The 25,031-nt window shown below is 38.6% G+C and overlaps 1 protein-coding gene across 15 annotated transcripts in view; it reads left to right on the forward strand.

The window, feature by feature from the left end:
* RGS6 (regulator of G protein signaling 6) overlaps positions 1-25,031 on the forward strand; it is a 589,904-nt gene that overhangs the window by 396,028 nt on the left and 168,845 nt on the right. For all 15 annotated transcript variants that reach the window (XR_006270116.1, XM_043472448.1, XM_043472452.1 and 12 more), the window contains exon 3: positions 10,673-10,772. Coding sequence is in view for 14 of the 15 variants with exons in the window: in XM_043472448.1 (XP_043328383.1) it covers positions 10,673-10,772 (100 nt within the window). In the remaining variant the exon portion in view is untranslated. The remainder of the gene's footprint in view (positions 1-10,672; positions 10,773-25,031) is intronic.

Genomic DNA, 25,031 nt, shown 5'->3' on the forward strand with positions numbered 1-25,031 from the left:
ATTATATAGAGAATGGATTAAACAACAAGGTCCCACTATATAGCACAATATATAGATATATTCAATATCCTATGATAAACCATAATGGAAAGTATATTTTAAAAAAAGAATATATATATATATATATATATGTGTGTGTGTGTGTGTATGTATGTATGTATGTATAACTGGATCACTTTTCTGTACAGAAGAAATCAACACAACATTATAAATAAAATGTGTTGTGTGTGTGTGTGTGTGTGTGTGTGTGTGTGTGTGAAAGTCACTCAGTCATGTCCAACTCTTTGCAACCCCATGGACTGCCAGGCTCCTCCATCCATGGAATTCTCCAGGCCAGAATACTGGAGTGGGTAGCCTTTCACTTCTCCAGGGGATCTTCCCAACCCATGAATTGAACCCAGGTCTTCTACATTGCAAGCAGATTCTTTACTGTCTGAGACACAAAGGAAGCCAAGTAAAATATACTTTAATAAAAATGTAGACATTCTTAATGTATATGTATGCATATTTTGGAAAAATCAAGTGACATTTCCTAGAAGAGGAGATTTGGACAGGTCCTAGGAGTGTGATGAGGACTGGTGGGTTACGGTGGTGGACGAATTATTACTGCGTGAGAATGCAGAGAATTGTTTGCAGGTAGGTGTATCCAGGAACCAAAAGAGTTTGGAGAACTGATGCTGGAAAGGTAGTTTGATGCCAAATCATAGAGGACCTTGAATCCCATAATAGGAAACTTGGCATTTATTTTGTAGCAGTAAGGAACCACAGCAGGTGTTTGAGGAGATGATTTAAATGAATGATTCTAATTCGTTCCAGTGGTCGGTTCAGTTGTTCAGCTTGGAGTTGGGGAAGGTGTGGAAGACTCAGAAAGGATGAATGATTCCAGAGTCCGGGATGTCCTTGTGGGGGTGGGGTGGGGGGCAGAGGGGGGACAAGTCTTATGTTTCTTGTTCCCCCTGCAGGAGGAAAAATATATAGTGATATTCCAAGATACTGGAGGGACCAGTTTTCTTTGGAAACAAAGATATTGACTTTTCCTTACTGAGGGGAGTAAGGGAAAAGTGATGTACATGTTGAAACTAGAATCTTTCTGTAGAAGGCTTCATGTTCAAAGTTGGAGCATGTTATTATGCTGACCTAATTATCTACATTGTGTCGCCACTTGATGTTTTTTATCCAATTCTCCTTAGTAGGCTAGACTGAAGAATGTGGCAAGGGAAGATTGGAGATGAGAAATAAGAGAGGGTATTTGTTTTTCCATGTGTAGTTGTGGTGTTGAAGTTAATTAGTGGGCTGCTGTAACCCATTTAAGAAGCTCCTGGAAATAACCTCTGAGCCACTCATCTAATTGGTCCCAGTAGGCCAAAAACTGAAGCATTTAAAATGTCATGGAAGCAATTACTTTGGGTTAGAGACAGACATCTTCCCTGTCCTCATCCCTGACATCTTCCCCAAGCAGACAGGCACAGTTCCTGGTTGGCCATTGGTTTGGCAGTTAAACTGTGCAGAAAAAGCAGAGAGCAGTGGAATGTGGGTAATCTACCCACTTTCTCCCTGGGAGGAGAAAATATTAATCCGTTTTGCAATACAGAATAACGGTTTTTCCAAACATTTGTTCTTGAGTAGGGGTCACTGTTGCCACTGTAACAAATTACACCACAATTTTAGTGGCTTAACCCAACATACATTTGCTGTTCTATAGTTCTGGGGCTCAGAAATCTGAAATGGGTCTTTCTGCACTAAAATCAAGGTGTTGGCAGGATTGCACACCTTTCTGAAGGCTTCAGGGGACAATCTGTATCCTTGCTTGTTGTAGCTTATAGAGTCCTCTCACATCTCTTGGACTGTGGCTCCTCCCTCCATCTTCAAAACCAGCGAAGTCCGATTTCTCTGACCTCTTTTCTGTAGTCATCTCTCTCTCTCTGTCTCTGTCTCTCTGACAGCAGCTGGGAAAATTCCTCATCTTTCAAGAACTCATGTGATTAAATTAGACTGATCCCACCTGGATAACACAGGATAACCACTCCATCTCAGAGCCCTAAACCCATTACATCTGCAAAGTGTCTTTTTCCATGTAAGGTAATAGTCACATGTTCCAGTGATTAGGATGAGGACATCTTTTGAAGGGAACATTTTTCTGCCTTCCCCGCTGTGTATTAAACTCTTAAGCACAAGATGTGGCCCCATCTTTTGCTTCTCCTTGCACTCAGCTAAAGCCTTAGGTTAAGTGAAACCTCCCTGGGAGCTGCCCTGGCACTGGTGACCCAGGGAGCCAGCTATAGATCAAGGCTGCCAGGGTTTCTTATCAATAATCTCACTATTCAAATCTCATTTGGCCTTGGACAGTTTACCCTCCCTAAGTATCAGTGTGCTTATCTGTGAAAGGGGGATGGTTCCCAATAAGAAGCAGATGATGCACTCAAATTACAGTAATTTGAGAATATAATAAAAAAGATTTTAGGTCCTCTGATGTCTCTAGAATGTGTCATTGGTCAGTGTCCATTTTCCTCATTTACATTGTATCTGACCTTCCTCAATCAGAGATTCTTTATTCTGTGGCTTGCCCAAAGAACCAGCCCTGCTCATATTTCCAAACAAACAATACATTCTTCTACAAGAGAGACGATGCCTTCTAAGACTTGACTATTCTAGCCAAGCTCAAGGGAAAGTCATTTCCTCTAAAGTATCATCAATAAGCTATTTGTTCACTGACCTAGAACATCATTCTTGCCTACTTTTCCTCTTCAGTTAAATGAAGAACAATGTTTTCCATAAAAGTAATTTATGAAGCACTACATATGGTAATATTAAAACCATAAAAATAAACTTCCAGGAGACAAAACAATGCTGTTTCATCCTTCCAGCCTAGCACTGCCCCTGGGTGATGTTAGGCTCAGTATACTGGGGAATTGGCTCCTGACTCAACTAGTGCCTAAATGCCTATTTAGTAATTCCTTGAACGTTGTTGCTAAGATTCAAGAAATCTTGAGATTTCTACTTATTTAACATATTTCCAAAGCAGAATTATCTTAAAAGTGTAAATGCCAAATTTATTTTAAATTCCAGATATCACTACCCCTGAGATCCTAAAATATTAAGTATCCCATTCAATGCTGGATTCCAAGATAAAGTTGTTTAAGAATACAGCACTCATGTCATTTACTCATTCATTTGCTGATGAATATATTTGATTACAGAACTTTCCTGAAAAAAAAAAAAAAAAAAGAACTTTCCTGGTGGCTCAGCAGTGAAGAATCTGCCTGCAATGCAGGAGATGTACGTTTGATTCATGGGTCGGGAAGATCCCCTGGAGAAGGAAATGGCAACCCACTCCAGTATTCTTGCCTGGGAAATCCCATGGACAGAGGAGATCTCACAGGCTCTAGTCCATGGGGTTGAAAGAGTCAGACACGACTTAGCAACTAAACCACCACCGCCACATTCAATTATTCATTAATATGTATTTACTGAGCACTCACAATTAGGATTAAATGGTGAGTAAAAAACAACCTAATAGGAAATGCGAGTACAAATTACGGTGATACAGGCTGCATGGAGAGAACAGATGAGAGATGAATCAAGATCTGCCCAACCATCCTTCATGAATGTACAAGGTCTTAGTGGTAGACAGTGTTACTTGGTGAACCCCACCCCATTTCCATTACCCTCTTCCCATACTTCCGTGTGGTGAAGAGGCTGGAAAAGCTAACTACACTCTTCCCAGCTTTCTTTGCAACCACATGTGGCCATGTGACCCTGTTCTGGTCAATGAGACAAGAGCAGAGATCTATTTGGATCTTCTGGGAAGGAATATGCTTTTCCGGATGAAAGGAACAAATATGGCTATACCAACAGTCCCTGGTTCTTCCCACACTTCTACTTCTCTAACGTAGAAGTGATGTCTAGAGCTGGGGTAATTGTCTGGAAACCATGAAGAAATGGCCAAAATGGTGATTCAGGTAGAACTGGATAACTACAGTAATGCCACAGCCTCCCACATGCAGATTTCTTGTTATATGGGGAAAATACAGTAAGACCCCTATATATGAATGAGTACCAAGCTGAGAGTGCATTCCTAAGTCCAATTTGTTCATAAGTCCAACAAATTTAGCCTGGGTGTCCAATCAACACAAATGGCTATATAGTACAGTTCTCTAACAGGTTTATAATACTTTTCACTCAAATAACACTTTAAAAAAAACACAAAAAATAGAGAAAACATTTTTAATCTTGAAGTACAGTAACTTTAAAAATACAGTACAATAACTTCTTAGCAGTAACAGCAATATCTCTGCTGCTTTTATGCTTGCTTCTGGACATCCTAGGCTTGAAATAAAGATGCTGGTCTATTGTTCTCTGTCCAGTACAGTACAGTAAGGTACACAAAAGCACAGCCTCTTGTGGAAGATGCGCACACGTGACAATGTATGCTAGACGTGTGGACTCACTTACATGGCTGGACCGGCGAATACATGTTTGCATCTTTGAAAGTTCACAACTTGAAGGTTTGTATGTAGGGGACCTACTGTATCCCCTGTGTTTGGACTTTAAAAAAAAATTTATTGAAGTGTATATATATGTGTGTGTGTATACATATTTATTCTTTTTCAGATTCTTTTCCATTAAAGGTTATTATAAGATATTGAATATGGTCCCCTGTGCTATACAATAGGACATCTTTGTTTATCTGTTTTACGTATAGTAGTATATATGTGTTAATCCCAAACTCATGATTTATCCTCCCTGTCTTTCCCCTTTGGTCACCATAAGCTTGTTCTCTATGTCTGTGAGCCAGTTTCTGTTTTGTATGTAAGTTCATTTGTGTCATATTTTAGATTCCACATATAAGCAATACCATATGATATTTGTCTTTGTCTGATTTACATCACTTAGTATGATAATCTCTGCAAATAGCATTGTTTCATTCTTTTTTATGGCTGAGAAATATTCCACATACATTTATATGTACACACCCCGTCTTCTTTATCCATCCTTCTGTAGGTGGACAGTTAGTTTGCTTCCATGTCTTGGCTTTTGAAAATGGTGCTGCTGTGAACGTTGAAGTGCATGTATCTTTTTTAATTATAGTTTTCTCTGAATATATGCCTAGGCATGGGATTGCAAGATCATATGGTAACTCTATTTTTAGTTTTTTGGGGAACCTCCATGCTGTTCTGAATTTGGATTTTTAAAAACGTTTTGTCCAAAGCATTCTAGGCTGTGACAGATTCAAAAGTAACTTTAACTGAACACAAATTAGGAGGCACTGCAATTCTGTCATAACTAGTACAAGGAGTCTCAAATTCTGCTCCTGCCATTGAATGGGATGGAGAAAAAGGGAGGAAGCCTTTATGGTTCCCCTTCTGAGGGCCTCTGAAAGTGATATTCCTTAATATTTCCAGCTTTTTTTGGAACACATACTTGGCTCTGCTATCTCCAACACAGACTAGATCCCTGAATCTTTCTGAAATTTATTAGTCCATGATGAAGAGGAACAGATTTTGTCTTTTACCTGCTTTTTGTATCCATAGAAACTAGATCAGTGCCTGGAACTCTGTAGATGCTCAATAAATGTTCACTAAACCAGTAGGTGAAGCTGAGAACATTTACAAGTTTAGAACAACAGTGTTCTGTGTTTTTAAAAATAAGAGTGAGAAATGGCCTGATCTTATGGAACACATATGGGACAGAGCATGCTCACTGAAGCATGCCTATTTTGGATTAAGAAATATGATTATCATTTGCCAGCTCTGATTCCTGCCTCCGGGCTGATAAGATGTGTCCAAAGAGTCATTTTCACTCATTCGCAGACACCAAAACAGAAGGGGTTTTTAATGAATGCAGGAGTGGAAGTGACAGTCATTAGTAGCTAGAAATAGACAACTGATTGCAAAGTCAAGATGAAATGCTTCAATAAAAAAGACCCTCATGCCTGAGGCATACTCTGCCTTCTTTGCTAAAGTTGGGGTAGACTTTTTTTTTTTTAATAGCAGCATAGTTTGCCTATTCTTGAAGTTTTCTAATCTTCCACTGAGGAAAAATTGGAAGAGCTAAATAAATTAGTTTTCAGGTAATTAATTTACACAAACAAAACTAATATTGGCCGTTAGTCATTTCTGTTAGGCATGCCATCTATCCGAGTGGAGATGGAGCTGGCCAAGAAGGGCAGTGTCAGGGCCTCTTTGGATCATGTCTCTGTCTGGCTTCTGATGCCATCTGTCCAAAATGATTTCTCAAAACATCAAAACTCCCTGGTCCTGCCCAGCACCTTTCGCTCACCTTGCACTGGTCCGCACAGGGAACGTCCTGCGTGGATCCACAACGCAGATGGGCAGAAGGGGATCCCAGCAGCCTGTTGCTGCTATGAGTCTTTCCTCACAGACACAAGTTTGTGTCTGTCAAGTCAGAGAAGTCTCTCATGTTTTAGAATTGGAAATTTTAGTTTAGCAGCCAGGGCTATCACTGTAGAGATGAGGGACGTAAAGTCCAGAGAGGTTAAATAACTTGTCCAAGTTCAACACAGCAAGTCAGTGAAACTGAGGTTGGCATTTCTCTTGGACCTCAGACCAGTATTCTTCCTACCATCCTGCTGTGGCTTCAGCTTGTAAACAGAGGATTGCTTCTCCTCCCTCCTCTCTTACACCCCATGGCTATTTCAGTGAGTTACATCTGCGGTCCTCATAATAGTCCTCATTTCAGAGAAAACCCACTATGGTACAGTGAGTGGATTCCATTTCTCCTGCTGTTTAGAAGGATGTTTTACGTGCTTGTCAGTGCTTTGAGCTTTGGGCTCCTTGAAGAAGGGTGTCTGGTTGTCGTGAGCCATCCAGGCAGAACTGGTCAAGCTGGCCATGTGGTTTCTCCGCATGGCTTGGCTGTCAGACAAGGGCCACCTGCTTATTGATTGTCTCAGTGCCACTTAGGTCCAGCATGCTCCCTGGTGACACAGAACTTCATATTAAAGGATGACAGGGAATTGATGCTGCTCTTCTTCAGGAAAAAAAGGTACCAGAAGTTAGATGGAACTGAACAGTCAAGAAAACAAAAGTATACCTCCCCTCTCCCCACCCCCAACCTGGAAGCTGTGATCTACCAATAGAAGATAAATCCAGTCAAGCCCCTGGGACCAAGAGGGAATATGCTGAGCCACAAGATACCAGCAGTCATTGACCAGAATAAAACCCTGAGAGGGTTGAGAATTTGATTATCTGGATCAATTTCTCTTTTTTCTCCTATACCCTCTTAGGCCTGAACTAAACTTTCCCGTCAATGCAAACAGTATTAAGTGTTTTCTATCTACAAAGCACGTTGGCAGGCACTGGTTGAGGATAAAAGATGAATCTTAGATTTGATAGAAAGAGCTTGGGCATTGGAGATAAGAAGAATTGGGTAAGAAATCCTGGCTTTGCCACTTACTAGCTATGTGTCCTCAGATAAATCACTTAACCTTTCTGAGCTTTAATTTCAACATCTTTGTTAAATAAATTTAAGACTGAGAATATTGATAATTTATTTTAAATACCTAGGATTGATCATAACATAGATGTTCTGAAAATGTTTGTTATTGTAATTTATATAAGCTCCTGGGAACCCACTTTTGAACTTTTGGTAGGTCTGTACTCTTAGCATTTTCCTGTATACCCTGAAAAAAAATTTCAGAGACAGTATTATTAGCTGATGTCACATTGGACCATGCTTTGGAATCAAACGCAGAGATCACAGATTTGCCTGACATAATGTTGGTAGAATAGACCTTAAGAATTTTTAAGCACATGATGAATAGTGTAGGTGGAATTTCTACATTCTTTAAAAGGTTTGGATTCTAGGATACTCCACATCTAAAATTTATTGATTCTTGTTACCAGGTATTTGTTGTGGCTTCATCAATTTTGAAAATGCATTTTTTCCCCCAGAGCCCCGTGTATCAGTCAGCAATAGCCACAACTTTTTTGCATAGTAAATCACTCCAAATTCAGTGGCACACAATAAACATGTATTTTTCACTCACAAGTCTACAGGTCAGCTGACGTTTAACCACAGTGAAGTTGGACCACTGTCTTAACACGATCTTTGACTTCTAGCTATGTGTTGCATCCCTTCTGCTCTGGATGTCTCTCACCTTCCTTGTAACAATAGCTATCTGATGCAGGAGGGCAAGGGAGGAGGGTGAGCATCACCATCCAGGTATACTGAAAGTCTCTGCTCACATCACATTCAGTAACATCACATTAGCCATGCAAGTCACATGGCTAAGCCTCAAAGTAAAGAAGCAGACTTTTAGCCCATCATGAAGCCAGGTTAAGGATCTGGGTATATATTAATTCTGGGAAGGAATTAGAAACTAGGGACCAATGAAACATTATCCTATACCTCCGATGTTATAAACTATTACTGGAACATTATCCCCTTTCTGGTCACTTAAGGGGATTGTCCTGTCATCTCTGATGAGTGATCTAACCCTTGGTACTTGGTGGGCCAACATAAGAAGATGGATCTTCTTCTTCAGTAAATAAGTCCTTTTAAGATTCAGTGCTGTGATAAAGCAACTAAACAGAGCAGAAGAAGAAAGAAAGAATCATGGCGATGACCTCTGCCAGTCTTTAAATCCAGTCCATATCACTAAACTGGAACTTTTACCAACTAGAGTCAAGTCAGGGGTCTAATTGAATTGAAATATTGGCTTTCCTCTAATTCCCAGTAATTTTCAAGCCATAAAAAGCAACATGTAACTGATATTTCTGGTTTCACATAGCACACTAAACCAAAAGCATAGGTTATTTTGAAAATATGATCACTTTTCTAGGAATAACTCTCCTGGACTATCAATAAGTAGTAAACACTCAAACTACTTTGAATCACTGGGTTGAGTTTAAAGGACAGAAGGTGGGGCCCTGTTAATAGCTGAGACTATTAACAAGAATATGGATGAAAATCCTACTGATACTGTTATCTAACAGAATATAGGTCTTCAGAGAAGGACCCTTTTTCCTGGTGTTATATATTCAACCACTGCCTAAGGGGCCAGGAACTTAAGTTCTCTCTCACTGTCAGTCCTTATCAGGGAAATCAAGGAATACCCAGGGGAGAATGGTCTCTTTGTTTGGCTTGTTCTCTGAGACTCTTATTGGGTGATAGAGCATCGCAGGGGTCAGAAGCCTGATCTCTGGGGTGTGTGGCTGGATTCAAGTTCAGGTCTACCACTGGGTAACTGTGTGACCTTGGGAAGGTGGTTTAACCTCTAAGGTGGTCACTGATGGTCACAGGTGGTCAGCTTCCCTCCCTTCCTGGCACAAAGCACGAGAGAGAAAAAGTTGATTATGTTAAACCCTTGTGATTTGGAGAGTTATTTGTTACCACAATTTAGCCTAGTCTAGCTGGCTTGATACACCTCACCAAATCTCAATTTCTTTATCTGAGAATGAGGATAATAGTGAAATTGAGGTTGTGGAGTACTCAGGGGAATGAAATAGGATAATATGTGACTAGTACTTAGAAGAGTACTACATAATAAAGTCTAAATATATTTTGGCTATTATATGTTATTATTACATTATGTCTTATCCTAACTTTGTCTCTAACAAGTTATCTATTTCTTGCAAATAAGTTTTTAGTCATGTGACTTTGGGAAACTCACCCTTGAATTGCTATGCTAGTACATTAGACTAGCTGAACTACAGCTTTAAATTTCTGGACTTAAAATTATGTGACTTATATGGAAGTACTCAGAGAATCCATCCTGGTGTTTCAACTACATTCTGTTGCTTAGGGGAACAAAATAAGTGATAAAGCTAAACACTATCTTCTGCTCTTTTCCAGTTGCCCTCCCCTACTGCTGGACAAACAAAAAGATCTATATCCTTGTTACAGGTTGCTCTGTATCCTATACTGAATATTTCTGCCCAGGGAATTACATCTGCCTTGTAAATTCTCAGCTACAAATTGGTTTTCCAAGTTAGACACCTGTGTATGTGTACACAGCATCTGGTTTCATCAATACAATTTCACCTGGCTCCAGGCCATAGCCCACCACGGCCTTTCTCCTGATAGCGTGGTCTTCCCTAGTCCAAAAGGAGAGGATCCTGTTCTTGGCTCAGGGCAACCCCCTTCACACCACCACTCAGAACCTTGAGACTTGTCCTCTAGCTTCTCCAGATCAACACTTTCCATGTCTTGATTTGTATTCTTTTTCTTCTGTGCCACTCTGCCTGGATTCTTCTCTGGTTCCAAAGGCAGCCCTGCCTATACTTCCAAATAGCCATGTGTTAATATATTAGAGGAAATTTCCTTTCCTTTAGGTTGAATAGGGCAATTTTATGTGATTCAAATTATACATAAATCCAGTCTGGGCAAGGGGAGGAGCTTCATCACATACATACTGAATTACATGTTGGATCCCATCAAGAATTTTTTTCTCCCTTCGTTACTGAACTGGGGGCATGGCCTTGTTCTTACAGACCATGCTTTTGCTCTTCTTGCACATTATATAACCCCCTGGCCTCTGCATCCCCAGCACAGGACCCATAGCAGATCCTGCTACTATGTTGACACAGCAGAGGCCTTTCCTGGTATCTCTTGTTAGCATCCATGTTCCCACATTTGGCTGTTTATAAAGGTATCATTTGCAATTACTTTGTGAGATGCAATAACACTTCCTTTCTTTAATCTCTTTCAGATTGAAGACATCATTACAAAGATGCAAGATGACAAGACAGGGGGTGTGCCCGTCAGAACAGTCAAGAGCTTTCTCTCCAAAATCCCCAGTGTTGTCACAGGTAAATGTTCTCCTTACAAGGTATTGATGGCAACAAGGAAAAGTTGCTGAAGTGAAGGAAGTCAAGTGTAGCCTTGACTGTGACCTGGGAGGCGCCTGATAGCTTGTGAATGACAAATATAATATGTTCAATGTGCTTCTTACATGAAGTCAAGTTCTCGTCCTCGTTTCTAGGAAGAAGCTACTCTTTGTCAGTCATTAATATCATCAGTAAGTAATAATGTTGAAAAAGAATGGTCTGACCAGCCTATGGTTGAGGCTTCTGGAAAGAAATAAGCTCATTAATAAACTAGCCATTTGCCCTATGGGGTGTGCACAAACACATAGTATTAAAGAAATTATTTTATATTTAAATAAGCTTCAAGAAAGTCTTATATTCTTCTGTGAAATGCCTTTAAGTATTTTAATTGATTGTACTTGAACTTCCAAAAGAAGTGGTTGCAAGAAGTTTTTCTGCATTACTTTGGGGTTTATGTGTTTTGTGTGCTCAAATATCTCTTTAAAAATTGTTAATTGTAAAATCTATCAAACACAAGGGTATAGTTTCAAGAAAAATAGAACTATCACATGTACCACCTATACCACCATGCCACTTCATAAATAATGCATAATAGGTATCTTAGAGCCTCTGGGTAGCATAGGGGATGGCATCTACCTCCATTTCCATTACAGAAACCACTGTCTACTTCTATACTAAACACATTGTTGCTCTTCTTCCCAATCTTTCCACATATGGGTGTATCCTTTACTATCCAAACAAGTAACCAAATAAATTAAAATAAAATTTTAGATGACTCCGTAACTACTAAAATCTGGCTGTTTGCTTTCCAATTTGGGGGAACCAAAAGGACTAAGTGTCTACTGCATACCTATAGAATGGCTAAAATAAAAATCCTGACAATACCAGCTGGTGGTGAGTTTATGGAGCAACTGGAATTCTCATGTACTGTTGGTGGGAAGATAAAATGATGCAGCTATCCTGAAAGTTTCTTATAAAGTTAAATATATGCTTACCATACGACCCAGCAATCCCTAGGCACTTATCCAAGGGAAATGAAAACTTGCATTCAGATAAAAATTTGTCAGTTGATTCATAATGGCTTTGTTGATGATCTCCAGACTGGAAACAACCCAAATGTCTTTCATTGAGTGAATGAATAAACAGACTGTGGTACATCCAAATCCAGCAATGAAAAGGAGTGGGCTATTGAGATCTGCACCAACTTGGATGAATCTCGAGGTTATTTGTCTGAATGGAAAAAATCAATCTCAAAAGATTACATACTATGGTATTCCACTTATAGGACATTCTAAAACATAAACAAACCAAAAAGCACAAAACCTATAGTGATGGAGAATGGATCACTAGTTGAGAGGGACTGGGAGTATGACGGAATTCCACGAGGTGATAGAGCAGTTCTGTATTCTGATTGGGTCAGTGGCGATGACATAAATCTATACATAGGTCAAGGTTCATAAAACAGCACACCAAAAGTGTCTAAATATTATATGTTACTTTTAAAAATACATACACTCAGCTGAAGTACCCATAAGTATGCCAACTGATTATTTAGACTGTCACTATCTGAACTCAAGTAGCAAGAGGATTTGGATAATGAACAATGCTTGTATTCTTAGTGTTCTCTAATTTTGAAATTTATATAAATGGAATTATACCCTAATATTGGCCTTGATATGTTTTTCATACTTTTCTGGGTTTTGCTTGATAAAATCTTGTTTAGGATGTCTGTATCTATTTTCATGGGCAAGATTGGTCTGTTGTTTTTCTTACTTACCCTGCTTGCTGGTTTTGGTACCAAATTTATGCTAGCGTCATAAGGTGAACCATGGCTTACATCTCTTTTGTTGACATTCTGTTGTCCTTTGAAAAATAATTTTACCCTTAATCTAGTTTGTAGATGTTTAATTTCAATTATTTAATTTTATTTGTAAATGACGTTACATCTGGTTCTTCTTTCAATATGTGTTCTCATTCATTCAACAAATATTTACTGAGTATTTACTATTTTCTAAGCATTATTGGCATTGGGATTTTATTTTATTTTTTTTTATTTTTTTTTTTAATTTTTTTTTATTTTTTTATTTTTTTGGCATTGGGATTTTAGAAGTAAATTAAATAGATGAAAACTTCTGCTCTCATGGAATTTATATTCTAGTGGAGGAGACAGCAAAATAATAAGGAAAGTTGATAGAATTTCAGTAGTGATAAAGACCAAGGAGAAAAATTAAGTATGAGGAGGGGATAGGAGTGTTAAAAATTTGGAACCAGTGGCCAAGCAAGAACTTCCTGAGTAGGTGACATTTGAATAAAGATGGAAGGAGTTGGGTTGAATTATGCGGATGTTGAGGAAAAAAGCATTCCTGAAAGCCAGTACTAAAACTCCAAGGCAAGTATGTTCCTGGAGTCTTGAGGAACTGAGAAGAGAGAGTTACAGCATAGTGAAGAATGAAATGTCCCTGGTGGTCCACTGATTAGGACCCCAAGCTTCCACTGCAGGGGGTATGGGTTCAATTCCTGGTCAGGGAGCTAAGATTCCATAAGCCTCATGGCACAGCCAAAAAGAAAAAATGCAGCAGAGTGAAGGAAAGAAAGGATAATAGAGATGAAGTCAGAGTGACAATAGTGAGCTAAATCATGTAGCCTCTAGGTCCTAGGACGCCTGGAGGACTTTGAGCATGAGTGACATGCTCTGACTTATATTTCAGTAGGATCACTCTGTTTCTTTCTGCTCACTCTAAGGAGTTTGTTGATTGGATTTTTTTTTTTTTTGTATTGAGCTGTTTGCATATTTTGAAAATTAATCCCTTGTTGGTCACACCATTGGCAAATATTTTCTCCCATTCTGTAAGTTGTCCTTTAGTTTCATTATGGTTTCCTTTGCTGTGCAAAAACTTTTAAGTTTAATTAGGTCCCATTTGTTTATTTTCATTTTTATTCCCATTACTCTAGAAGACAGATCCAAAAAGATATTGTGGTGATTTATGTCAAAGAGTGCCCTACCTATGTTTTCCTCTAGGAATTTCTATAGTATTTGATCTTACCTTTAGGTCTTTAACACATTTTGAGTTTATGATGTTAGAGAATGTTCTAATTTCATTCTTTTATATGTAGATGTCTAGTTTCCCCAGCATCACACATTGAAGAGACTGTCTTTTCTTCATTGTATATTTTTGCCTCCTTTAAGATTAATTGTATGTTTATTTCTGGACTTTCTAACTTGTTCCATTGATCTGCATGTCTGATTTTGCAAAAACTTCATTTTTAGACATGCTAAATTTTGGGGACCTATTATACATTCAACTGGAAATAACAAGTAGGCACTTGGATTTGTGGATGTAGCTTTTTAAGGGAGAGTCTGAGCTGAGACATAAGTCATTGGCATATGGATGGTATTTAAAGCCATGGGATTAATGAGCTCACCAAGGGTGTGAGCATGGATAGAAAACATAGTTTGAGTCCTAAAACTTGGGATACACTAGTATACAGAGTCTAGTCATGCAGAAAAGAAGAAATCAAAAGAAACTGAGAAAGAACAGCTGGAGGTGAGGAATATTAGGAGAATATGGTTTCTCAGAAGCCAAATTTTCCAGAAAGTATTTCAAGCAAGAGTAGATTTGATCTACTATATGAAATGTAGCTGATAGTCAAATGAAAACTGAGAATCAACCACTGAATTTAGCAGCATTGGCTCCACTGCTGACCTTGGTAGCTTCATGTTCTATGAAGCATTGAGAACAAAAATTCTTATTGGAGTGAGTTCAAGTCAGAATGGGAAGAGTGAATCGAGGTGGTGAGTTTATTAACTTTTGTAGGAGTTTTTCTTAACAGGGAACGTGCAAGTGATATCTAAATGGGTAAATGAGATTAGGATATGTAGGTTTTTAAATTAATATGAAAGTCACAGTATGTTTGTATAATGATGGGAATGATTCAATAAAGAGGAAAAATAGTGCAGGAGAAAGAGGGAAAATTCAAGGAGTGATTTCCACAAGAAGGTAAGGGATTGAGTGTGATGCACCAATACGTGGATAGCTTTAGCTAGAAACATATACAGTGTATTCATAGGAAGAGGAGGGGAGGCATAGCAAATACACAGTGGTACAAATAATTATTTAAATTTTCTTAGTAATAATGGAAGCAAAAAAGGTAGAGATGTTAAAGGATTGGGGAGAGATTAGAAGTTATGAAATAGTCATTTAGGGGAGTAAAGGGATTGGACTAGGGAAACAGAGTTTTGACTACTAGGTGGTATTAGGGACGCTCTTGATGATTATAAATATTTATGAATTTAAAGACAGGCAAATCTTTCTCCAGCCACATTCTACTCCCTTGAGTTTGGGCATGTATCAGGTAGAAAATTAGACTTCATTAGAAGTCCTTAAAAGACTACAGCAAGCATCAGAGTGTGATAAATCAAAGAGACGCAAGAGGATAACTAAAATGATTGACCATTAAATTTTAACTGAGTAAGGGGAAAAGTAAGAATAAGATGGTAAAGAACAGTGAAGTGTAATGATTACAATAAATTTGTAGGTTCCAGTGGCAAAGGAGTTTTGGAGCTGAAGGTATGAGAAAGAGAGACAGAAATATAAGAGATGGTGATTGGATAATAGAGTATCTGAAACTGAGGTTGTAGAGGTTGCAGTCAATTGGTGATGACAAGATGGAAGGTATGACCATGGGAATAAGTGACTGAGATAGGGTGGGGGTCAAGGAATTAGGAGGTCGTGATTTTGGAAGAGTGAGCTCTCCGGATGTTGAAATCACTTCTGAGGAGTGTTAGAGAGGGTACTTGTGAGTCTTTATAGAATGAGACACAGGGACCCATGAATCAGTATGTGACTATCACTGCAAGGGCTACAGGTGGTTTAATTCGATGTCAAGAGAGTAAAAGCTAAGTGTTCTTTTGAGAAGAGGGAGGAATTGAAGACTGTCTGAATGAAACCATAAGAAACAGAGATTGCTTACCTACCTTCAAACCCTATAGAATAAAAGGCATGGGGCAGGGAAGATAGCCACCACCTAAGAGGGCTACAGGGAAGCAGAGCTATTGGGTAAGAGCAAGGTATAGGAAATATTAACAGAAAAGGCTGAGGATATATATATAAAAAAAAAGTTACCATGTCTTTGGCCATATGTTCCAGAGAGCAGATGAAAGCATTTCAGGAAATGATGAGTCTGTGACCTGGGTAATAAATGCACATGGTTCCTCTGTACCATGCATTAGGGTAGGCATGGGAGATAAAACGGTAAATAAAAACCTGATCTCTGCTTTTGAAAATCTTTTAATCTAGTGAGAGAAACAGATACAGGTAGACTAATAGTTATTTGAGCTATGTGCTGTAATAGAAGATTACCCACAAAGCCCAGAGGAGAGAATCATGAATTTTCCTTGAGTATACCTAGGACATTTCTCTGAGGATGTATATCAGTTATCTATTGCTGTATAACCAACTACCACACACCATAAATATTTTTCATTTTTCACAATTATGATTCTGTGAATTAGCAATCCAGGCAGTTCTTCTGCTGGCTTTACCCATGAGGATCTAGTCATCCACTGGTTCACTTGAGGCTAGAGGGTCTATGATGGTCTCAACTCACTTGCTTGGCAGCGATGCCTTCTCTTTGCTGAGGCTTCTGTTCATCTCCACGTTGCCTCATATCCCATGGTAAGCTACACTGGGCTGCTTCGCAGCCTGATGGTGTCAAGAGTTTCGAGAGAGAGAGAGGATGGAAACAGAAAGGCTTCTTCAGACCCAGGCTCCAGCACTCATACAACGTCAAGTTCTTTGAAGCAAAGTCACAAGACCAGCCTAGGTTGAAGAGGATGGAGAAATCAACTCCATCTCCTGTTGTAGGAGTAGCAATGTCACATTGACATAGGGAGACATGATTCATTGGAGGCCATTATCCTAATGATCTACCACAGGAAATAATTTTAGAACTAAGCCTTACTCAAGAGGAAAAAAATGACCTAGGGAAGATCATTTCAAGTGGAGGCAATAAAATTTTCATAGGTTCAAATACAGGAAAAGTATGCCAGGTTTCAGCAAGGATGAGCTTGTTTATATATTCGGAGTTTAAGATACAATTATGTATGTTTGAGGAGAGGAATGCACTGGCAGGACAGGAATTAAAAGGATATTAGATTTAACCTTAATAATAGGTTAAAAAGAAACTTTAACTTTTGGATTTTATCCTAAAGGTAATGGACTGCCATCAGAGGTTTTAAAATAGGAGGACAAATCACAGTTATATGTTAGCAGTGTGTGAAAGATGGAGCAGGAAGAGATAGGGAATCTGAGACTACTTAGGGAATCTTTAGAAGAGGGAGTCTAAGCAAAAAATAAGGAACGACCACCACAGCATCAGCCGAAACCGCAACTTTAGAGCCACAGCTGATTTAATCCTCACAGAAATCCTATGAGAGAATAACTGGTATCTCCATCTTATAATTGAGGAGCTGCAAATGCGAAGGCACACATTACTTTTCCGAGGTCACACAGCTACTTAGTCGTTAGTGGCGGGACCTGTGCTTTGAGGGTCCACTGTGAAAGAATGTAAGATTCAAGACATCTGAGGATAAGGTTGAATATAAGATCAATAGGACTTGGTGACTAGATGTGGGGCATAAGGTAACTCATTTAAAATTGGATCCAAGTTAACCTGATGGGTTGAATACATATATCTTTTCTCTTCTGAAATGCCACAAAAGTCATGATAAAGGATTTTTTTAAAAGATGTGTCCCAAAGTTGGAGGCCATTATTATAATGATTGAACATGGAAAGTAAACATCATCCTTGGATTAAACAGCCTTGAAAAGATAGTCCAATTTAAAAAAAAAAAAAAAAGAGCAAATAATGCTTCACTCTCTAGATATACCACCATGGCAGAGATCCATGGAGAGTTGCTTCCAAACATAGGAGACAATGACCACAAAATTCAGGAATCTGAAAAGCTTCAAGATGAATCGTAACTGAAAACAATGCTGAGACAACCTAAACCATCATTAGTCAATGGAGAAAGATAAGAAACAGCTCTATTTAAATGATTGAGTCCTCAGAAGACTCAGACACTAGTAACATTAGTAGACCATTCTATCGAGTTAGAATGCATTTTACCAATATACTCACCTTCTGATTAATCATCACCACTTAACCAGACACTAACTTAGTGTCCACTCTCAGGTGAGATCAGGTCCCTTACAGCCAGAACAGCCCAGACTGGAGTTGAGGTGGCCAGTCAAACCCCAGAATAGAAGGTAAATCTCATGCTCAACCTGTCCAAAGTATCAAACATATCATTCAGCCAGTATCTGTCATGGCACAAGAAACAACTACCAGTTAGAATACAGGAAATTCATTCAACAACTCCAACCAATACCCAAGAACTTCACCCTACACCAATGAAGAATTCCGTTGCAATTCTCTTGATGGAGCCACAGTTGCAGTCCATCCCATGACTGCAGACCCACAGCCCGAGCTAGTACCAGCACAACAGCTCCAAACTCTTCACCCCTACCAACCACCTCTAGAGAAAACCCTGGAATGGTATTTCAGGAAATCATTATTCCTCTTCACTCTCCTAACATTGCTTGTAGTAGAGTGGAGAGCCACATACAGAGAAAATCTATATCACTGAGACCTTCAGATACCAAACCCAAGTAGAAATCCATGAATATATGGCCACTCTGTTACTATGCCAACAGAGGCTGTATCTACAGAACAGTCATCACCTTTTTCTCCTGCTCAGCAGCCTCCCCCAGCCTTTTAACCCTTTGTGAAGTAACCAGTCTCCCATCACAAACCAGCAAACACCCTTTTGAACATTTTAGGAGTTTTATCACCTCCAGGAGGCAACAGCTGGGAGTAGCCTTATCTTTTCTGTAATGGGAACCCCTTTCCTTAGTAAAGATTGGAAGGTAAAGATTAAGAATAAATCTATGTATATGTATCCATATAACCAAATCACTTTGCTATACAACAGAAATTAACAACTTTGTAAATCGACTACACCTCAGTAAAAATTTAAACATAAGAAAAAAATAAAATGACAACAACAGAAAAGAATGCTGGGCATAATGAAGCTGACTTAACCTGCATAGTGTTTCTCTCTTCCATTGCTAGACAACAAACTGTCCATACCTACATGTGACCAACCCCTTGAGTAAATAGAGAGTTATTCCAGTGAGAGAGAAGAGACAAATAACATGATGAAAAAGGGCCTCTGGTGAAAGCTGAGAAGGGCAAGTTTCCTCCCAAAGACTGTGTTAATGAGGAGCATGTGTGTCCTAGTGCATCCAGGATACCATCACTAACACAAGCTCCAGAAAGCTACTGATCACCACTTTCTCAGCAGCCTGGTGAAAATCAAAGATGAGAATAATACTCATCAGCAGGAAGTAGCCCTGTTGGAAGACCCATCTCTGTGCTGTCCAGCTATACTGAGTTGAAAACCTCACCAGCTTGTCCAGATAATCCAAAAGGTTAAAAAAAAAGCAACTATTAATTATCTATACCAAATAAATAAACATAACACACAAAAATATGCAGATATATACACCTGTAATGGATCAAAGGAGTGAGTCTGGGTGAGAAACTCCAAACTGAAGGCGTTAGCATATAAGAAGAAGGTCCCAGAACAAGAATATATTTTTTTTAAAAATCAACATTGAAATAAAAGGGGGATATGGACTTTGAAAAATAGAATTAGTGAAGAATGAGGGTAGAGGTAAGGTAAAGATGTAGTTGTAAGAAGAGCGGAGCAAAAAAAAAAAAAGAAGAGCGGAGCATCAAAATAAAGACAGTTTTCTAGAATTCACAGATAGTCATCAAAGGGATCCATGGAACTCAATGACAAAAAAATCAGAGCTCCGTGGGTTTTTTGTTTTTTTTTTTTTTCAGATGAGTCCCTTTTGAAGCAGACTTTGTGGTCCATTTATTTACAACTTTCCTAATGTGTTGGTACCTATCAATTGGAGTCAGTTACACAAGAGATGGTAGGCATTTCTTGATCTTCTACCCTACAAATTAGGTTTATCTGGTGAATTCCTTCAGGACCCATACAGGGTATTTAGGTGGCATTGTCCAGGAGACAGCTGGAAGTGAGGGACTGAAGTTCTGCAGAACATTTTCTGTGACATGTGGGTTTGGGAGTCATCAGAGGCTAAGTGGCAGAGGTTTTCAGAGACATGTTGTTGTCTAGTTGCCAAGTCGTGTCTGATTCTTTGCAGCCTCATAGACTACAGCCCACCAGGCTCCTCGTCCATGGGATTTCCTAGGCAAGAATACTGGAGTGGGTTACTCTTTCCTTCTCCAGGGGATATTCCTGACCAGAGATCGTCTGGTCTCCTGAGTCTCCTGCATTGGCAGGTGGATTCTTTACCACTGAGCCACCTGGGAATCCCTTTCAGGGACATGACTGGGCACTAACATTTGATCTTCATCTGTAAGCTATGTGCCAGTCTGGTCCTTATTTAGCCTGAGATAATTGCTAATCCATCCCCATCTCCTATGATATTGATTGCTGACATCAAGAAATCACCTTCACCTCTCAGGAACTTATAGGTGAATTCACAGATCTTGGTAAAATGGAGAGAGTGAAGGGATGCCCATTGGCTCACCTGGGGACCAGATATCTTGGAGTTAGGAAGGCCATCCCAGGGAGTAAATATACCAAGGGAAGGAATAAGTATATTTATAGAAGATCAAACATAAGAGCCATTAGAATACAATTTCTTTCTCAAAAGTGAAAAATTAAGAGCTCTAAGGGGTGAGGCTTAGCAAATTTTCAGAGAACATAGCTGGAAAATTAGAGAAAGAAAAATAGGGAAGAAAGAGAATTCAATACTAGATTAAAAGCCAAGGCTCATTGGCTTTTGAGAGGGAAGGCTCATTCATAAGAAACAAAATTGCCAACCCATCTCACCTTCCAGAGGCTTGGTATTTCCAGGCAAGGTGCCCACAGAAAGGGCACTTACTGATCACCTTATCACTCCCTTTTCAGGAGAGTAGATCGGCCTCCATGGGCCCTCCTTTCTGAACATTAACTAGGTTTCAGAGATTGTGGTTGGAGCCAAGATGGGGAGGTTTCTGAGTTTCCAGCTTCCAGCCTGCCAGCCCTCTCCACTCCCCACCTGCCCTGCGTGTGATAGACATATCCTGGGCCAAATGCCTGCCAACTCCAGGAAACCAGCCAGCTTGCACTGCCTTGCCCAGCTGTCTTAGACAGTCATTCCAGGATAATTCTCCGTCATCTGAATGTCATAAGGAATTTTCCAGGGACTTTGAAGATTAGTTTCTTCCAGGGCATCATCAGAAAAACAAATTCCTACCTCATAAGTGCAATAAGATAAGTAGCACTTAATTTTGCAGACAGGAAAATTGAGTTTCAGAGACATGATGTCATGTGCTCAGAAATCACACAGCTTATCAGGGTCCAAACCCAGATAGAATCTGGATTCCTTGTTACTGTTACAGTGCTATTTCCATTACCTTATGGAGAAAATTATAGACTCTTGAATTGGAACAGTTCCTTACAGGTGTCTGATGCATTCCCTGTGAACACAAGAATCTCTTAGGTAGCTTACCAAGGATATACATCCAAGGACATCCCTATGTTCCTGAGCTCAGAAACCTTTGCTTTCAGCATCTACCCAGATTATCTAATGCAGCCTGTTTGAATTTGGGAATCACTACAGTCGCCATATTCCTGCCAAGTGCTCTCCAGCCTCAGCTTTAATAACCTCCAGTGATGAATGTTATCATCTCTCGTTCCCACTTTGGATAACTTTGACTTTTAGAAACTTCTTTTTTGTAGTGAATTGAAACTTATCCACAGCCGGCTTCAACCGATTAGTCCCAATTCTACTTCTCTCTCACAATAAAGAAACAGAGGAATGAATTCAATTAAAAGTTTATCTACATAGCTTTCCTTGTGAATTTTTACTATACAGTAATTTTCAGATTGTAATACTAGGTATATATATGATTTTATTTTGTTGATCTGTATGTTTCTCACTTCATAGTCCACAAATTTCTTTTGAATGACTTTATGGTCACATAAACATTTAAATTATTTAATGATGCTATAACAAATTTTATTTATTGAGGTCCTAATATAATATAATATAATATACCTTTTGGATATTGTAAGTAACCCTATTATTCTTATATTTGTGATGATTTAAATTCAACCAATTAGTAGTATATAAATATAACTTATTTTTAATTAGCATGTCAAAATTTATACATATATAGATGTTATTCCCTTCAAATAATTTCCTTGAAAAGTTGCATATTTATTTCAAGAATACTGTCATTGATTTGATTATTTCTGGAATTTCTCTCTGACAAGAACTTTTAAAGCTTCTAGAATTTGTTAAAATATCTTCAGGAGAAGCACAGTCATAAATCCATATATGTTTGTATATACACACACACACACACACACACACCTACATATACTCTGCTTTGGGGACTAAAGGTTTGCTTAGGATGCAAACCAACTATCTAGCTGAGAGCAACCAGAAAAGTTGGGGGTGGGGAGGAATGAAGTTAATGCTACTGGAGACCTAATAAGAGAGTGAAGAATTATTGGGCCAAGGTTTATAATAATATGAAAATCCATAGATGTAATCCTGGCTTTAGGAACCGTTTTTACCCTGGGGACGTTTGACAAGCCAAACAGGCAATTGCAAAGCTGAGGAGTACCTTTGATAAAATCATGGGATGAGAGTAAGTAACTAAAACTGGAGTCTGAAGACCACTGAACATGAAGACCCTGAGAAATTCACCATGCTCACAGACAGGGCTCTGAAAGACTTAAAAATAAAATGAAAATATGCAATCTTCATACAGACTGAAAACCAACATCCAGTAATCAGGATAGGCCAGAAAAATCTAAATTCTTGATTTTAGTGAAAAGTAATGCCAGATCATTAGTACCCGTGTGCACTTGGATGAAGCAGATACAAATACTTTCTAGAAGAAGTTAACTTTATTCTAGTCCTCAAATTATTTCCACCAATGACTTTCCAAATATAAAGTTAGTACACAGTCTGAGATAACAGGCACATAAGGAGATCAGTTAACAGGAATGAGAACTAGTAGAAACAATAGATGACTGAAACAGTCTCAAAAGAGCTCCAGATAGTGAAGTTATTGACTGAAAATAACTTTAAAATAACTGTCATTACTGTGTTTATGACATAGATAGAAAGCAAAAGATGAAATTTTCAGCAGAGAACTGCAAAACCACTGAAAAATACTCATATACCATTTTAATAGAAATTCTAGAATCAGAAAATTTTAATAACCAAGATTAAGAACTCTGGTGCATGGTTTTAATGGCATACTAAATGTGGCTGAAAAGAGAATTGCTATACTGGAAGATAATTCAGAAAAAAAATCAGAATTAAGACAAAATGAATAGGATGAGCAATTGAGAATACAGGGTAAAAGACATGGAAGTATGAGAAAGTTAAATGTTTAATGGAGTCTTAAATATGTAGAAGAGAGAAAGAATGATTCAGAACCAATATTTGAAGAGAAATTAAGAATCTTTTTAAAATAGAAGACACCGGCCCACAAAATCAGGAAGCCAGACAATCTTCAAGCAGAAAAAAATAATTTACACTTGTACATCATAGAAAAATTATAGAAAGCCAAAGGTAAAGATAAAATTTGTAAAGACAGCAAGAAAAGAAAGGACAGATCTAACTTCAAAAAGACAATAATTAGACTGACATCTAATTTTCTTGAGAAACAGTGGAAGCAGAAAGATAACAAGCTGATAGCAAATAACTGTCAATCTAAAATTCTATACAAAGCAAAAATATCTTTATACCAACAAATTTAGCAGCATATATGAAATGCAAAAGTTCCTTGAAACATGAATTACCAAAACTGACTTATGAAGAATTTTAAAAGTAAATAGAACTACCTGTTTAAAGGAATTGAATTTTATAGTTAAAGTTTTCCCCACAAATGAAACTAGAGTCCCATTTGGTTTCCCATGTAAAGATTTAGAGGAAGAAGTAATATCTACTCTACATTGAGAAGGTGAGAGTACATCCCAACTCATTTGATGAAGCTAAGATTATCATGATACCAAAAATAGACCATGGCATTACAAAAAAAGAAAAGTACAATACAATGTATTTCATGGAAATAGATGCAAAATTTTGAAACAAAATATTAGCAAATTGCATCAAGTCATATATGAAAGTCAGGAATTGGCAAACTTTTTCTCTAAAGGCTGTGTTGGCAAATAATATAGATTTTGTGAGCCACAAAGTCTCTGTTGCAGTTATTGAGCTCTGCAAAAACAGCCACAGATAACATGTCAACGAGTGTGTCTGTGTTAATCGCTCAGTTGTGTCCAACTCTTTGCAACCCCATAGACTGTAGCCTACCAGGCTCCCTTGTCCATGGAATTCTCCAGACAAAAATACTAGAGTAGATTGCCATTCCCTTTTCCAGGGAATCTTCCTGACTCAGAGATCAAACCCGGGTCTCCTGTATTGCAGGCAGATTCATTACTACTTGAGCTACCAGGGAAGTCATGTCAACAAGTGGGCGTGGCTATATTCCTATGAAACTGTATTTTCAAAAATATATGACAAGGTCATAGTTTGCCTACCCTTGCTTTAGACGCATCTAATAAACAAAACATTGAGTAAAGAAAGCATGTGCAGAAGGATATATACTGTATGATTTCATTTATGTAACATTCCAAAACCAAACTATGGAATGATAGCATTGAGGAGTATATAACAAGTGATAAAAATGATAGAAAAAGGATGAAAGTGATACTGTTTACCTACCGGCAGGTATTGTGATTGAGATAAGATAGGCAAGGAACTCCTGGAGTGTCGGGGAAATTTCTTTAACCTCTGTTACAGTAACATGAGTATTTTCTTTAAAGAAGTTAAATAGTACATATTGTATGTAGTATTTCATGATTAAAATCAAATTTTCTTTTCTTTTTCTTCATTAAAAGGTAGTTTGAGTTCAGTTTGGTGAGTAAGGTCTGCTGTGCTTAGTCACTTAGTCATGTCTGAGTCGTTGCGACCCCATGGACTGTAGCCTGCCAGGCTCCTCTGTCCACAGAGATTTTCCAGGCAAGAATACTGGATGGCTTCTCCTCCAGGGGATCTTCCCAACCCAGGGATCCAACCCAGGTCTCTGGCATTGCAGGCAGATTCTTTACTGTCTGAGCCACTAGGGAAGCAA

Source organism: Cervus canadensis, chromosome 6 (genome assembly GCF_019320065.1).
Source record: "Cervus canadensis isolate Bull #8, Minnesota chromosome 6, ASM1932006v1, whole genome shotgun sequence".
NCBI lineage: Eukaryota > Metazoa > Chordata > Mammalia > Artiodactyla > Cervidae > Cervus > Cervus canadensis.